The following is an 18,348-nucleotide window of genomic DNA, read 5'->3' as shown; positions in this document are numbered from 1 at the left end:
TTGATCACCAAAGCCACCACAATTCATCAAGAAGGGTAAATATATCTCTTACCCAAATTTCATACCAAATGCAGAAAAATGAATATATAAAACTGAAGGCTTGACAGATTGCAATTGTTGATACAAATAAACATCATGCCAGGAAGAGATTGTTACTCATTTCTAATAAAAAGGGAATACAATTGATGCTGTAGGAATGAGCCTGATGTCAGAAACATTGTGAACATTAATCTAATCTATCCTACTATGTTTCATTTTAATTTCATTTTTTTATTTTGTCTTATGTCCTATATATAATATGTTGCATTGTTGGAGGAGCTTTGGACTTAAGATGTTCATAGCCATAACTACACTGAAGCTACTGTGCATATGACAATAAACCTGGGATCCTTGAATCCTTGAACAATACAGACTCATTGGTAAAGAAAGCCCCAGTATTACGGTGTGGGTCTGTTGGCCGGTGTACCTTCTCTGGAGGTCTTGCTGAAGTTTCCTGTGACCTACTGCTGTGTCCTGGCTTACATCCCTCCTTCTCTTCACTGCCCTGCTGTTTCTTCTTTTCAGTCCCATGTTGTTTCTCCTCTCCAGTCTCATGTTGTTTCTCCTCTCCAGTCTCATGTTGTTTCTCCTCTCCAGTCTCATGTTGTTTCTCCTCTCCAGTCTCATGTTGTTTCTCCTCTCCAGTCTGATGCGGTTTCTCCTCTCCAGTCTGATGCGGTTTCTCCTCTCCAGTCTCATGTTGTATCTCCTCTCCAGTCTCTGGTTTCCTCTGTTGTGTTGAAGGTTTCTGCACTCGGGCTCTGCAGTCATCCTGCTCAGGACGATTCTCCAACCTGTGACTCCAGTCGCTGAAGCCCTCGTCCTCCTCCAGAACCAGGCAGCATCTGGGCTTCAGCTCCCCGTCCAGCCTGAGAACAATTGAAAAACTGTTACCTTTGAGTAGCCTGGCAAGAGGTGGGGTCAAGATTTGGTTTGATTTTGAAAACATTTAGAAGTAATACAACCATATCAGTGGTTCAGCTGATTTATTGGAGGTGCTTTAGAGAATGAATGACTTGTACAAAAGTTCTATTGTTGAGCCACTTGTCAAAATCCAGCCTGTGTTAAATAATAGTTTGCCAAATATGCATGTTAATTAAAATAAAATCATGCATTTTGCTAGTAGTAGAGTTCAATTGAAGTTGTAATTGAGACAGTGTCTCCTGTTACTGCTGATGGGCGACTGTGTCACCCAGAGGTTCCTCACAGTGTTGATCTAGAGTGTTGATCAAGGCGGCAGGTGGCACACAGGACATGCCGCTCAAGGCGCCATGGCAACAGAGACTGTGCCCGTGGTAACAACAAACAAAGAGAAACTGCAGCCTCTTGTTCCTGGTCAGCTCAAATCAGCAGACCGAACCTCATCAGCACTGACTAAACACCCAAAGGCTGATGTTTTCTTTCCCGGAGAGATTTAGTTGGTTTCTAAACGTTGACTCTGAGTGTGTTTAATCTTCATTTGATTAAGGCTGAGAGGGAGTTTGTCTGAACAGTGCAAACTTCGTTTCCAATGTCTCTAGTGCAGTCAGTTGATTTTTTTTTTTTACGTTAATGATCACTATATTCAGTTATTTTCAAAATTGGATTTGGTGCATATTATTGCACAGAAAATTATGAACGATTTGATCTTTTGAATCATTTTAATAAAGCAATGACTTCTGCATCTTGTACTCACATCTCTAAAGGTGGTACTACCATAATGTATACAAGTAAGTAAAGGTACACAAGTATTTGTTTTAAAATATGCTTAAAGTACAAGAAGTAAAATACATCTTAGGCAGAATATGTGATTTTTGGGTCCAAATTATTTTTGCCTCATATGTTAGCATCATTTGCTGGTAAAGATGAAGCTAGCAAATATAACAACTTTATATTTATGAGGATAAACATGTATTAGTTTATTGTTAATATGCAAAGTAACTTTAATAGTTGATGTTAAATGTAATATTTAACCTGTTAAGCCCCAAGCCTGTTTTTCAGGTCTCAGGCTCGAAAATGACATTTCCAGAACAAATGACCATAACTTCTAAAAGGGGAAAATTAATAATCTTTTTCCTCAAAGTAATGATAAACCTGTGAGTTGGATGTAGAAAAGTCAGAATCAATATAGATGTTTTTTATTTGAAAGAAAATTCAGATTGAACATAGTAAAACAATTTAAATGATAGTGTCAGTCCAAAAATTATTTTTTACTTATAGTGAAAACTACCCTTGGATGATGGTAAGGTAGACTAAAAGCTTTAGGAATCCAAAGTACAACATATAATAAGTACCCTGTATCAAGATTGATGCAAAAACAAGTGACATTTGACCTTTTTAGAGAGGTTTAGAAAAAAAAAACTCCACCTCTGAGGTGATTTGGGCGGAAATGGGCGTTTTTGCTGTTTCTCTGGAACCCATTGGTCGATTTTGATGATTGACATCTCTTTTGAACCGTTAGAGCCAATAGAATCGAAGGGGAATTTCCACAAACACACACACGTTATCATTGAGAAGTGGGGGCTATGCGCACACAGTTTACCTAAAGTGAAACCTATCTTACGCTCTGAAATCTGAAAACTGAAAACTAGTTTTATTGCTGATGGATTATCAGTAGGGGTGTAACGGTATCCGTATTCGTCTCGTACCGTCACGGTTCGGACGTCATGGTTCGGTGCATGCAGTCACACGACGAATACGCCTTTTTTTTACGAGTGGGAGACAAGTCTGTCATTTAGGGCAGTATTCACTTGACATCAGCCATTATAGATAATATGGCCATCTGAGTGTGTGTGGTACCAGGGGTGGACTGGCCATTGGGAATACCGGGAGTTTTTCCGGTGGGCCGGTGCTGTGCGTGGGCCGGAGGGCCACACAAAAAAAAATAATAATATCATTTTATTTTTTTTGCCTAAATCCTACCGGCCCACATTTGTAAGTGTTCCGGTGTTCCGGTTGTGTATACAGTATAGTATTGTAGCGAGCCCTGGGTTCAGAGGGAGGGGCTTGCATAGGGGAGGGGGGGGGGTTGTCAGGGAAACGGGGTTCAGGGGGAGTGGCTGCACATCCATGGGCTGCCCCCGTAGGATAGAAGAATAGAATAGAATAGAATAGAATATAATTGGTTAATGTCATTATACATGTACAATGAGAAAAGGGGGAAAATTACGTCTGACTTTTTCTGAGAAAAAGTAAATCTGTTTACAGTTCTGTTTCATATGGGTGTTGAGAGATGTATCCATAGATTTAGTCCCTAATTTTGCTCTCAAAGTGCATCAGATTGATGCATTTAACTTCAACATTTAAAAAAAAATTCTTCCCAGGGGAGCATGCCCCCGGACCCCCTTAGAGGAGGTGAGGTCCACCACCTGCCCACACCCCCTGTTAAATTGTCTCACCCACATTGAGGATGCTTCCTACGCCCATGTTTTATTCCATGTGTCAAGTCAGGCCAATTGGGTCCAAATGTTATTGCATCAATGATCTGTTTACATTAAATCACTAAATATATGCCGTAACTATTTTGCTCTCGGCTGCTCAAAGGCTCAGGTAATGTGATTACTATATGAATAATGGTCCAAAATAACATAAAATGCATAGGGTTTTTTGTTAAGTAACATACTTTCGTCGCCGGCCTGCCGATACATGCCGCACATTAAGTGGGCCTGTCTGTCAATTAATCCCCGGGCCACTTTTTCCCCCCAGTCCGCCCCTGTGTGGTACTGTTTGTTTTTCACTGTGAAATAAAGTTAATTATTCAAAATGTTAGAGTTCCTTATTTTTAAACTGAAACTTGCACTACTGTTCAAAATAAATAAAAAACAAACCTGGAATTTTCTTGTACCGAACCCGTACCGAACCGTGACCCCCAAACCGAGGTACATACCGAACCGTAAATTCTGTGAACCGTTACACCCCTAATTATCAGAAATAATTTCCTGATAATAACCTATGGATTAACCTTCAGCAGCGTTTTTATCGTTGTAATGCCATTGAAGACAACTTTTGATCAGACAACGACCAAGGTAAGTCATATTGCCGTGTTTGCTACCTAATGCCACGTGTTGTGATGTCTATTTTTGTTTCTCATTTTGCGAGTTCTTATCATGGAGTGATGATACGGATATCTATCGATTCTGTGTATTCACACGATGCTAATCGATGGGTTGGATTTGCATTTACGATAAGTAATAAGGGTTTTATGAGTGAGTTCTGTGCTAACGCCGTTAGCATTTTTTCGCTCAGGGCTAATTCAGAGGCTCAGTGTTAGTCTTGTGTTTTTTTGTGCTAAAAATGGTTCATATCATCAGTTAGCTGAGTTTCTTCCCGTTACATGATATGAAACATTCATAGATTATTAAATATTAAGAAGCCCTCAGACGCTGTTTCCTGCAGATGATGAGTTTTTCCGCCCGCCGGCGGGCGGGTGGGGTTCAACAGGTTAAGGAGTTCAAGTATCTCAGGTGCCCAGTGCACATGTCTTGTTCTCGAGTGAGGGGACCATGGAGCCGGAGCAGCGGGAGCTGTATTGCAGCGGCTTTATCTCAACGTTGTGATGAAGAGAGAGCTGAGCTAGTAGGCAAAGCTCTCGATATATCGGTCCATCTTTGTTCTTACTCTCAGCTCTGGTCATGAAGGATGGGTCACGAGTCACGACCAAAACAACGTGATTGTGAATAAGCATCCAAAAAGGTTTTCTTTGGAGCGTAGCTGGCAACTCCTTTAGGGATAGGGGGAGAAGTTCAGTAATCCAAGAAGGACTCAGAGTAAAGCCACTGCTCCTCTGCGTAAAAAGGAGCGAGTATAGGGGGTTTCGAGCTCCTAGAAAAGATGCCACCTGGACGCCTCGCTAGGAAGGTGTTCCAGGCACGTCTAGCTGGGAGGAGACCGAGGGGCTGACCCAGGACCAGGTGGAGGGATTATATCTCCATGCTGGCCTGGGAACGCCTTGGAATCCCCCAGTCAGAGCTTGTTGATGTGGCCGGGGAAAAGGAAGTTTAGGGCCCTCTGCTCGAACTGCAACCTCCACAAGTCAAATCCTTATAGCTATTGGAGATTGGGAAGAGGATGAGGACATTCCTTAAAGGAGACATGTCATGCTTTTCCGGTTATTACCCGTCCCCTTGTGTGTTATGAAGGTTTTTAGAATTTTCTCTGCAGACCCATTCTCACAGCATTTATCAACCTTTTTCATACTCAATATCAAGCCACACTTATTGTTTTTACTTTGGCTGTGAGTTTGTGTGTGCTCAGGATGAGTTTGGCTGTGTTTCGATGTGTATCGCTAAACAAGGAAACCACACCTCCACGGAGCTCAGCGTGATTCACAACCTCCCGACCAATCAGAGCACACTGTGCTCACAGGGAGGGTGGGGGCTGGAGCTATTGGAGCTACAACGAGCCGTTAAAGGCAGAGAGTGAAATTCAGTGAATACATGTCGTTTACAGAGATGCTGTATGAGAAACCAATGTGAGTTTGGAAAATTCCACAATATAAATCTATTCTAGTAGACCTCAACAATGGAATTATGACCAGTTAAGCCCCATGCCCCTGGTACCGGGGGCAAAACGCAACATCTTGCAAGAAACAGCGTCTGAGGGCTTCTTAACATTTAACAAACTATGAATGTGTCATACCCACTTAACGGGAAGAAACTTAGCTATCAGGCAGTATCAACAATTTTTACCGAAACAAAACACAACTCTAACGCAGAGCCTCTGAATTAGCCCTGAGTGAAGAAATGCTAACGCACTTAGCACAGAACTCACGGTATAAATACTTTATTACTTATCGGATCTGCACAACCAATATATCAGATTAAAGCTGAGATTCCACAGATTCTATCGGTAATCACTGTGCGACCAAAGCTCGCGGCAGCTCAGGCAAACCCAGACAACACACACAGCGTAGCTTTACTGAGCCAAAATGGCAAATATGTCTTACCTTTGCTGATTTCTGATCAAAAGTTGTGTTCAATGGCATTAAAACGATCAAAACGCTGCTGAAGGTCAATCCAATGTGTCTGTGTCACTTTGAAATGATTACTGATAATCCATCATTCAATTTTTGTCAAAACCCCTCAAAAACTGAGATTTGTTGTTGTTTTCATATGTGTGAGGAATACAACCCAGCTTCCAGTTTTGGGCGTGCTGACATGCATTCACCAATGGTAATGTTTAGATGGATTTTAGGAACCTTCCCTTGATTATATTGGCTCTAACGGTTCAAAAGAGGTGTCAATCATCAAAATCGACCGAGGGGGGCCAGAGATATGGCAAATACACCCATATCTTTCTTCAAATTTCACCTGTTTTGCATCAATCTTGATACAGGGTACTTATTATATGTTATAGTTTGGATTCCTAAAGCTTTTAGTTTCCGATCCCATCATTCAAGGGTGGTTTTCACTATAAGTAATGTTTTTTCTTTGGACGGACACTATAATTTAAAAATGTTTACTATGTTCAATCTGAATTTACTTTAAAATGTAATACATCTATATTGATTCTGACTCTTCTACATCCAACTCACAGATGTATCATTGCTTTGAGAAAAAAGATTATTCATTTACCCCTTTTAGAAGTGAAGATATAGTCATTTGTTCTGGGAATGTCATTTTCGAGCCTGAGACCTGAAAAACAGACTTGGGGCTTAATTTGTCTTTTAATTAAAAAATGTTGTTCAGAATTTTCAGCACTATTGTTGAGCATCTTGGCAACCACACTTGTTTTTGGAGCTTCAGACCCCATTTACACGGGAACGCAAACGAACGGCTCAATAAACGTTTCCCTTCACACGAGACCGCTCAACCCGCTGGAGACACTGTAGTACATATGCCGGGCCTGTAAGTGACGCTGTACTTCTGCCACAAAATACACCAAGAGCAGCGAAGAAGACCTCCGAGCAAACCTTCTGTTTATTCTCCGCGGTGGATGTAGCGACATGTAGTTCATGTAGTTCTCCATGTCCACTTGTTGCTGATGGTTGTGGTAGAGGAGCTGTAGATTTTGCACTAACATCTGTAGCAGTAGCTACTGACCATGCTACAGCAGTGAGCAGCAGAGGTGGGGAGAGGTGGGGCTATGGCTTCATCGTTATCAGGAAATGATCGTATAGGACGTACACACGGAGCCGTTTGACCCCCCAGAGCGTTCCGTCCGCAGATCTATCCACCTTGGGACCCATTATCGTTTTAGGGGTCCGTTTCCGCGGTTCCGTTACGGCCTCGTGTGAACGAACGGGCTATACGAAAGAGAAAAGTAGTGGATACAACCCGTTTCGTTCCCGTGTAAACAGCACATCAGTGTCCCTGTTGTCGTCGATAAAGAATATTCACATCATCAGGCAGGATAAAACATTAAGCTGATGACTAAACCAGCTCACAGTGGAGTATTTAATGAGCGAACTGCATTCTGCTTCAAGGTGCTGTAAATGAGCATGCTCAGTCACTCACAGTGAGGAAGACATGTCCCTTTTAGAGACGTCACTTCGCTGACTGGTCGAACACAAACTGCAGCTCTCTCAGCGCCTTCACCTGCAGCATCACTGAGCTTAACCTACTGATTGCGAACAAACAAACACGTCTGTTCCCCTGTAATCAGCCCTGCAGGTAATGGAGACTCATCTGTAATCATCTAGGACAGTTACTTTACACAAACAAACGGGTCGCCCTGCCTCCAACATCAGAAACACAGGTCTCACATCTAGCACAGTTAAAGAGATACAATCCAGATGTTATTCTCACTAAACACCTTTTACTTATCTGGACACCAATCGTTTGACATTTCAGGAATTTGCAATTTGGATTTCTCACTAAAAGATGGATAGAAAGTTACCAAACTATATGGCAAATGTAAAGCTACAGCCAGCGGCCAGTTTCAATGTCCACCTTCAACCAGGAGCACTTAATTACCTATTTTCCAAATGAATTCCAGCTTTCACTTAACATTTTTTTTTTTTTATTAGTTGTACTTTGTAACCCTTAAGAAATTGTACCTGAAAAAAGAAATTAAAATAGAACAGTGCTGATCCATTGTGCGCAATAATGAGTAAATGAACATAAAGACAACAGATGGAAACTCTTTGACAGAAATCTATATTTAAAAACAAAGTGTGTGCGTGCATGTATTTGTATGTGTCCCTGCTTTAAAAGGGGCCCTATAATGCACATTTTTCTGGTACATGTTTGTATTTTGTATCCTTTACTGTGACATGTGTCCATACTTTAATGTTCAAAAAGGTCTTTATTGTTCTCATACTGTCTGTGCTGCAGCACCTCTTTTCACCCTCTGTCTGAAACCAGAGCTCAGTCTGCTCTGATTGGTTAGCTGGCTGGCTCAGTTGTGATTGGTCAATCGCATAGAGATGTCCTGCCCCTTGGCCTATCTATGTGACATCACTATGTTACGCCTTTGCAGACCATTTACATGCAACCTGTATAACACACTACAAGAAAGGGACAAACCCCAAGAAAGCTTAAAAGGGCCTCTTTAATCTGTGTGTCTGAATGTTCTACTCACTCTGTGTTTTGTGTACGCTCTGATTGTTGCGGGGGCTCGGGCCAAGAGGTACTCCCCTCCCCTCTCTGCGTCTCTCTGGCTCTCCTCCTTCTTTCCCGCTCCACCTCCTCAGCATCCTCCTGGCTCCGCTGGGCAGTCAAACTGTAACCAACACAGACATTAACAGGCTGTCACCACTCTCTTAAAATACCCCCAAAACACTAATTGAATACCATATAGGAGCCTTCCAACATTATAGAGGCTCCAAGGAAAACACCTTGAATACAACTTTCTTCGACTTTTGCACAATTCCATCTAACAAATATATTGTAGATGCCTTGTCCGTAATTTTATGGGCATTTTTTCCAACTTCGTCCTGACACATTTTGTATCTGGACATTAAAAAAATACACTTTTGTTTGTTTGACCAATGTTTGGCTACCCAGATGAGACAGTTACTCAATATACCCTAACCCTAAACCTTAAGTTCATCCTCCTTAAAGCTGATAACCGGCAATAGAAACAAGACAAACTTTCAACTGTTAGATTCTACTTGGCTCGAAGCATGTGTACAACCCAGCAGTGCATTGGGGTTTCTTTAAATTGGAGCCTTAATGCCCTATAATGCACGTTTTTCAGGTTCATATTTGTATTTAGTGCCTGTACTGTGACATGTTTAGATGCTTTAATGTTCAAAAAGGTCTTTGTTTTTCTCATACTGCCTGTGCTGCAGCACCTCTTTTCACCCTCAGTATGAACCAAAGCCCAGTGTGCTCTGATTAGTTATCTGGCCGGTTCTGTTGTGATTGGTCAATCGTATATCATGAACAATGTGTTGCAAGTCAATAGAAGCATGAGTGTTACAAAGTGATGTCAACATGTCGCTGAAGTTAACAAAGGAGTCCAATGGAGGTGTTTCAGGCAGGGGGGGGCAGTGTGTGGGAGAGAAACTCCCTCTGGAGGGAACTTTGGGATTTTCGCAGACCATTCACATGCACATAAACCTTTATAACACACTACAGGAAAGAGAAAACCCTAACAAAGCACAATAGGGGACTTTTAACCATAAAATAAGTAAACCAACATGTTGTGGACAGAGGGCTACACTATAAGATGAAGGTAAATTCAGTGCAATCAAAAATCGAAACCATGTTATCTCTCATCATGTACAGATTCACATTATTTATTCGATTGCTAATATTGAAAGGTTACAATGGAAAAGTTTATATAGAAGGGATTTTCAGTGGATTTTAAAAAGCAAAAAGAAACAAAAATATGTTCTCTTCTATTAAAAGTCCATTCAGCTCTTCTGTTTCCAGAGAGAAATGATTTGATAACAATAACTCTCTTTATTGTCCAAGCACATCTGGTGGAGCTGGAGCCAGCTGCCGTGCTGTTTCACTTCATTAAAATCTCTGGAGAGAAACAAAGACAGAGGGGGCGGAGGTGAAGAGACGGAGGATGGAGAAAAACTGGAATCTTGACTAGCCGCAACATCATCATTCCATACTGATAGAGTTCTGGAGAAAATCTGCTCAAACATTTGTAATAACAAGAACCTCGGCTTGAAACCAGCTGTCTCTGGAGAGCACCTGTTAAAAAAACACATTTTCCTAATGATGTCATTGTTTTGAAAGGATAATTACAGTTTACAATTTTAAATCACACTGTATTTTCAGACATCTGGCCATGATAACGTTGTGCACTCATGCATAACTACTGAGATCTTAATAAAATGTCTCAATGGGCAAAAAAAGAACAGTTACTGTAGGGTTAGCCAAACTTATTTGAAAGTGAAGACAAAGGTTATTGCATTACCCAAACAGTTGACAAACTGGCAGACTTTTTACACTCAGGTTTTGTTTTAACTGCAATTAAAGTAGTTAAGACAATCTGGCTAAGATGTCATGGCATTTGGTAATTGTCAGAATCATGGAGCTCCTTTAGCTTTCTGTAAATGGCTACATGCCAATTTCCATATCTGCAATCCTTAATGTTAACCTGTTTATATTTGTGGTATTTGGCATTTGCAGCTAATTGATTTGTTTGTGTTGCATTTTTACTTATGTTGTGGTGCTTTCCAAAAAATGTATCTAATACCGTTCTATGCTATCACATCTTCTTTCTACACTGTAACTGACAGAAATGATGGCCAAACCATGTATTTTGAACACTGACACAGGTTTTGTTGGTGTAACAATTCCTCCTGTTTTTAGATCATTTCTATTATAAGTAATGGGAGACAAAATCTACAATTCTTGTTCTGTGCAGAATACATATTAGAAAGTTTACAAATGAATTTGAAGCTTTAAGAAAAGCCAGTTATCAATTCATTGTGGTGAATAATCTTCCAAAGTCCCCTGTTTTTGTACTAAAACAGCCACACTTTGGGGGTTACTGAGTTGTTTTATTAACAAAGACTACTGAAGCCTCATTAATTGGCTAAATACATTTGTTTGCATGGTTGAACTGGTAAAAACATGCTGGTAAAAGCAGATTGTGAATTAAGTCCCAAGACTGTAGCAGTGTAAAGGGAAAAAAACAACCAAAACCTTGAGCATGTTGGTTAAACAAATATATAAAACATGCGGACCAGTTGCCTTGAAAATATGATTAATTGTGCTCATGAAACATTTGGCTGAATGAAATCATTACTTCAAAGTGCAAAAAACGAATTCAAATATAAAAATCCCATGCAGATGATGTCATTTGTTATGGCTGTATGCGAGGACACTGGCCACGAACGGCTGTGAGTCAAACATTCTGCGGTATCATGTGGTAAAGTGACCTACATACGATCACACTCACAAGAGTGTGAGAGAGACATATTGGCAAGAGTAAGCCTTTAGTTTATGTAAATCAATTTGATCTGAGATGAGAAGTATGTTTTGGACATCTTTTGGGGATGAAATTGGATCAACTGGAGATGAGGTCTGGACATCATCATTATTGTAATGGGATGACTTGGATGACCAAGGGATGACTATGATATCCTCAAAGGACCTTATCGCGGCTGCTGCATGTTTTAAAAACGTTATCTGCTCATTTTAACAGCATTATTCAACTTTGTATGGTTATGTTTTGGAACAGACAGTGCTTAGGTAATGCTAAGGAAAGATTGTCATCTGGTTTAATACATAAAAAGTCTGCAGTGACTTGATACACAACATTTTTTATTAATTTTTAATAGAAACCACGTTCTTTCCCTAACCTAAACCAAAGTGCTCATATTGCCAAACCAAATTACAGACAGGACTCTGGATGCACTTTGGTGTTAAAGGCCTGAGCTCTGCACGCCCTCCATCCACCCTGACCACCACTGACTCAAGGGCGATAGCTTTTCATTCACTCAAAAAGACAAGCCTCTGAACATAATCCAGGCACAGATTTACGTTTGACACCACAGTGTAAATGGCAAAACAATTAAGAGCCAACGTTCTAGGGAACAGGGTTTCTTGCGCAGAAAATATAAAACACAGCCAGTTCCTCCCAAATCAAATCAAATTAAGTTTTATTTATATAGCACATTTATAAACGATTTTTGGTCGAGCCAAAGTGCTGTACATATAATAAAAATAGCCTAGAGACTCCCAGGAAGTTTCTCTCCCATACACTTCCCCCCTGCTTGAAATGCCACAACAAACCTTCGCGACAGTGACATCCATACTGTACGTAACACTTGCGCTTCCTTTGTATAGTGCTCCAACACATTGTATATATTGAGAGGCTAAGGGGCGGGACATCACTATGCAGTTGACCAATCACACCAGAGCCAGTCAGCTAACCAATCAGAGCAGACTGGGCTCTGATTTCAGACAGAGGGTGAAAAGAGGTGCTGCAGCACAAGCAGTATGAGAGAAATAAAGACCTTTTTGAACAATAATCATGAAAACATGTCATAGTAGAGGCAAGAAATACAAATATGAACCTGGAAATTAGCTTAATAGGGCCCCTTTAAATATTTTGGGGCTTAAATATCCTTAATTCTATCTTTAAACAAATCCGCAAGTAAAAAATAGTCCTGTACAGGGATGACAGGGATATTGACAGCTGAGGGTATCAAGTCATGGTCCTCTATCAAATGCCAGTACGTTAAATATCAATAACATAGAGCATGACTGCTCCACTTTTTCACGCAACAAATAACTGCTGTTACAGGGTATTGTCTCTGCAGGACAATGTTTACTTCCAGGTACCTTTAGAGCCTGCTGGGTGATTTAACTTGACGCTGAGAAGCACAAATGTGAAAAGACCAAATGATGGGGGAAATATGTCTGATATGCATCACTTTTTCCACCATTTACACAATGAGGCAATAAAGGTCGGGGGAACTGCATTTTCTTTGTGTGTGTGTGGGTAGTAGCGCAGGAGGGGATTCAGGCCTCAGCCAGATGATGTCATGGCCATTAAGGAAGTTGCAGCCATAAAAGAAGCCATTGAACTCTGCAGCAGATTGTAATTTTTTATAGTGAAGTCACACAGCAATGTTCCACTGATCACTGAGGAAACAAGAAACTCACTAATAATGGGGAACAGTAGTTAGGAGAGAGAAGAAAATAACAAAGAAAACAACACATTAAATGAGGTTCCCGGTGCCTGTTAGAGGAGAGGATTTGGAGTAAGTTGCCAAAATAGGTCCAAGGAGAAGTAAACAGTAAAAGGGTATAAAGGAAAAGAAAAGCTTACGATCAAATGAGATTGAATTAAAATAGGTTGTGATGATAGATTCCAGAGCCTTTACCCCTTGTCAAGAGGGAGAGTAACGGTAGTGTAAACCAGTGCTTCTCAAACTTTTTTCAGTAATGAAACATTTTCTCAGCCAAGTACCCCCTGACCGACCCCGAACATTTTTGATTGAAAAACCCTATACAAATAATTCCAATATACAGTAGTGATGTTCCCTCAGTGTGTGATTTATTTACTCCTTCATGCATGCATTACAACAAACTAAGGATATTTTCATTTTATGCATGAAAAATAATAACATAACGAAAAAAAATGTAAACAGATTTTTCCAAGGAGTTTTTCAATTGAAGTTTAACTAACCAATGAACAAAATGATATATTATGCAAAACTATACAATACACACATTTGACATGTTTATATGAGGTGGTTCTAGGAATATTTTAAGTAAAATTGTGTTTTCTATTTAACTTATTGTACTAAGATTGTTTTTGTAATCATGCATGGTATTTTTTTAATTAACTTTTTTTAGATTTTTTTTTTAAATCTCACGTACCCCCTGCAGTACCCCCAACGTACCCCTAGGGGTCCGCGTACCCCCATTTGAGAATCACTGGTGTAAACCAATGTAAAAGCATGTCTTAAAGTATATTTTGAGGTTAAAGACGCTATTTAGATCGATAACTCTGGAACACAATTGAAAAAAAAAACTATTAGATAAGTATCATATTTTCTGAAAACTGTTTTTTTTTATACACTCTTGTCATCTGATCATGCCAGTAAGCATGCACTGTTTCAAAGATCAGATCTCACTAGGATTTGGAACCAACCAATCAGCAGACCACTTGCCGAGGTGACCTGCATGGGGGGAATTGAGTCCTGGGGCCTAATTTATAAAACAACAAGTCCTCCAACTCATATGACCAAATATGTCGTTTGTTCAAGCGCTTAATACGTCCTATAATTACGTTTTAAAGTTTTCGCCCTCTAGTGCTCCCGTTGAATGCAAACGTTACAGATGGTCGTTTATTCACAAATAACCCTCTCTGTAAAATCCTAAATTGTAGGATAGTTTGGCCATTAAAACGCTTTTTGATTATATTTCTAGCGAGAATTATATATTGTACTTTTAGAATCCACGTCCAGTCGATATGTAGGATCTATAGTTTGATAGATATTACGAAGATTATTTGAGGTATGCGGCAGCCTCCATGTAAAGTTACGGGTTGAAAATAGTATTTCCGGTCTCAACGTTTTCATAATAAAACCAATGATCAAATGATTTAACAGTGATATCTGCAGTACTCATCAACTAAAAAACATCAGTTTATCCTAGTTAATTATACGACATTTATTGGTTTAAATTGTGTACAATGCTTTTGTGTTTTTCCCATAGGTTTTTCTCTTTAGATTCTGAGAGACACCTTTCTTTTTTCAGAGGTTTTGATAGGCATCGATTGTTTTAGCCGCAATGCATTTCGGGATATGGTGTTTATATGATATGAAATTGGAAACAGTTTTTTTTTAAATAATACTTTATTCCGAGTGTTCTTGCTTTTCTCTTTGGAAGTCATCACATAACGGCATTGTAATACACGGTTCGGCTGCATTAAATATTACATATCTGCCGTAGATATTTATTTATAGAGCCCTGATCAGAAGACCTTTTGACAAACTGTAAGAAATGCCGCCAAAACTGAATACGTGACGTGGATCATAAATATATCAGCAATTAAACAACATCTTCCATTTATTTTCACACAATACGTCTCCTTGCAGTATCAACACTCATTTGGCTGATATTTGATCCAATTGGTAGATAGTAGGGATGTAACGATACCAAAAACTCACGGTACGATAATACCGCGATAACAAGTCCACGGTACGGTATTTATTGCGATATTGAATAATAAACGGGGAAAAAAATGTATTAATTTTTTTTCAATAACATTTTTTTTACTCGGAAAATGTTTCTTTATTAAATAATAAATCTGATTTGTACAGCATTTTAGTAGGATAGCAGTATTTTAAAGTGTCAAAAACAAAGTGACAGTAACAGACTGGAACAAGAAAACCAGTGTTTTTGTACCTACTAGTAGGCTACTACCAAAAAAAGTAGGGATTTTCTTTGTGCCACTGCATCTCACAAATAAACAAGGACATTTAATAATCAGACCCTGCAATAAAATAAATCAAGTGTCACTTTAGTTTTTCAAGTAACTCAACTCACACTCACTAGTCACTCACTCAGCATCATCAGACAGGTTTTTAGGAATATGAGAATGTCCACATTTCCAGGTATTTATAAGCTGGGATGTTTGGGCATTTACAATATCCCCTGCTCTGTAAAAAACTCTCTCGCTTGGTACTGAAGTTGCTGGGACAGCAGTGGTCGCGTTAACCGAATATTTTATTTAACAATGACGGAAAAATCTGAAAGCAGTCTGTCATTTTGACAGATTAGAACAAACTCGGAACAGCGCCAACGTTTCCCCGCAGCGAGGCTCTGGTGTTATGTCGTGTTATGCATGCCCTCCAAAAGGAAATTATATAGTTTCCAAACCGTACTTTGCCGTACAGATCAAAACATGTCTGGGAGGTTTTGCTTTACGCTGTGCGCGCTCCCGCGAGGTCATGCACACACGGCATAACACCGCCCCCCCCCCCCCCCCGTTGACAGTTCACAAGCGTGCTCTCTCGTGAACTGTTCAGACCCGACGGGTAATAAGGGATTATGACGGACATTTTACGATCCTGTCTGTCAAAATGACGGACAGCGAAAAAGTACGCCACCTCAGTGGGACGGAGAGATATGCTTTGGCCATGGGTGACAGCAGTGGGTCAAACTGTGTATTGTCTCTCCACCACTTCTAAAACAATACAGTTTTTGCCAAGAAGGTGAGGCTTATTGACAGGGGTGTGTCAATAAGCCTCACACATAAGGTGTGTAAATGTAGCCCTGTAAATACGATGTCCTTTTGTGTTCTGTTGTTTTATGTTCATGTTGTAACCTACTTGCTGCCATGTTGGACAGGTCTCTCTTGAAAAAGAGATCGATGATCTCAATGGTGCGTTCACACCGCAGTACTTTTCCCACTTTAGTTCCGATATAGTTCCGAAATGTTGCGTTCACACCAAAAAGAGCCGGAACTAAAATTAGTTCATGAGAACCTTTTCACCCCCTTTTCCGTCCCTGCTAGAGAGCAGGGACTTTCGTGGGAGAAAAAGGTTCCTATTTCTGATTGGCTGGGCGGATTGCAAACCACGCCCCGTAAAACTCCCAAAAAGTTTTGTGAAGCCGCCATTTTATTATCCTCGCATTAGTATTATTAGCATTAGCATTAGCCCAGCGCACAAACGCAGAGAGAATAACTTATGGCAACACAAAATAAAACATGGGACCTGTGCGTATTTATTTGCTTTGTCCTACGTAAGCAACCTTCCCACGTGAATCCTAAGCAAAGGCTTTATAAATGAGGCCCCAGATCTCAGTTAGGTGTCGACAGCATTTGGCCACTTTTTGGACAATTTATCAAACATATGTCTTGCGTCACCTTCCCCTGGTGAAGGGGAGTTACTCTCCCGAGCGAGGGTAGAGGGAAAAGTGAATGTATACCAGGAATGGAGCACAGCTGAGAGCCGCTGTCTTATAGCTCTGTTGTACGACACCTCTGTTGCTGCAGTGCCAAAGAAAAGTAAAGCATTTCAAAGCAATACACAAGACTGCTGAATCCAACGAATAACACAGCTGGAATTATTAAATGTGGGTGTGAAGCTCTGGAAACCAAACTAAATGTTGTAAAGACAAATGTTATCAGTGTACTTTGCAGGCAGTTTACACCACCAATCAATTTAACATGATTATTTATAACTGATAATCTGATGGATGATGTTAAGGGTATACCCTGTATACAGGAGTTGTTAAACTCGTCTGCATTTACTATAATCACCCCTCAGAAAGATATTGGCCGAAAGCTTACAAATTGAATAAACTATATCGTAGAACGTGCTCTGGTCTTCTGTATCTCATGGTTTGATTCTAGGACCCTGGTTGTTTCCATTTTGAGAACACTGTATATTTTTAAAAAGTGTCATGTGTGTCATGTCATGTCATGCATTTATTCAACATACAGACAGGTAGATACATTCAAGTGTCAATGCAGCAAAATACAGAAGAAAGTATTATTATATAAGAAAAGTATTTAAGTGTTATTAAAATAAATCCCTAAAGTATCACAAATTAAATGAGTATTATGCATGCATAACGTCCACAATACAATACAGTACAGATATTCAATTATATGACTGTATTTAAATTTAAACTCCAATCTGGCCGAGGTATTTACCACTGGTTGATACATGTTTCATTATTTTATGTTGACCTTATGAAGGCTGTTTGTCAAAAAAAGAAGTTACTGAGTGGTGAACAATTTTCAAATTGCACAGAGCAAACCTTTAGCAAATTCAATTTATATCACAAAAAACGTTTATTTTTATTTTATACTGCAGGTATGGGTGAAAAATAAAAGTACAAACCTGTCATTGTCATGTGTCTCACCTGATGAGATTCTGCAGGAGCTGTCTGCTGGAGCTCTTTCTTTTGATGGACTCTGACATGGTGGATGGTCTGCTCCTGGTCTGTGCGCCTGGTTCTGGTGCTGGTCGGTGGGCAGCCTCTGGTCCTGGGTCTGACCTTAGTTCTGGTCCTTAGATGTTTCCTACAGCTGCTCTGTTGTTCTTCTTCGTGTGTCTCTGTGGCTCATGTTGGCCTCTCTCTCCCTCACTCTCTGATCGCAGCTCTCTCCTCCCTCCATGTGGTTTTCATTGAAGCGTTTGACCCCCCCTCTCTCACCCTAACAGGGGTCATGTGACTCACCCAGGGGATTGTAAGATGATATCATAACAGTGGTTCAGTGTCAATATACTATGCATGTATATTGTACATATTCATATTGTGAGGGAGTAACAGAGTGTGTGTAGTATACAGTGATCTAATTAACACGTTCCGAGACTCCAGCTAATTATAGAGAGAAAGAAACACTAAACTCCCTCACTGCGCTTTAAAAATGCAACAACAACTGTGACATGCAGCTTCATCTTCTCATTTGCTGCAGCGTCATCTTCTCATTTGGTGTTTTTTACAGAAC

At 40.1% G+C, this 18,348-nt stretch overlaps 1 protein-coding gene across 1 annotated transcript in view; it reads right to left on the bottom strand.

The window, feature by feature from the left end:
* LOC117560377 (lymphocyte-specific protein 1-like) overlaps positions 1-17,983 on the bottom strand; it is a 45,001-nt gene extending 27,018 nt beyond the window's left edge. Inside the window, exons 1-3 of the mRNA XM_034237242.1 lie at positions 17,760-17,983; positions 8,539-8,679; positions 467-908 (exon numbers count right to left, since the gene is read on the bottom strand). Coding sequence (XP_034093133.1) covers positions 467-908; positions 8,539-8,679; positions 17,760-17,818 — 642 coding nt within the window. The 5' untranslated portion in view covers positions 17,819-17,983. The remainder of the gene's footprint in view (positions 1-466; positions 909-8,538; positions 8,680-17,759) is intronic.
* Positions 17,984-18,348: the final 365 nt, after the last annotated feature.

Source organism: Gymnodraco acuticeps, unplaced genomic scaffold (genome assembly GCF_902827175.1).
Source record: "Gymnodraco acuticeps unplaced genomic scaffold, fGymAcu1.1, whole genome shotgun sequence".
Taxonomy (NCBI): domain Eukaryota; kingdom Metazoa; phylum Chordata; class Actinopteri; order Perciformes; family Bathydraconidae; genus Gymnodraco; species Gymnodraco acuticeps.
The sequence above is the reverse complement of the archived record's forward strand: the minus strand, read 5'-3'. Positions and strand labels throughout refer to the sequence as shown.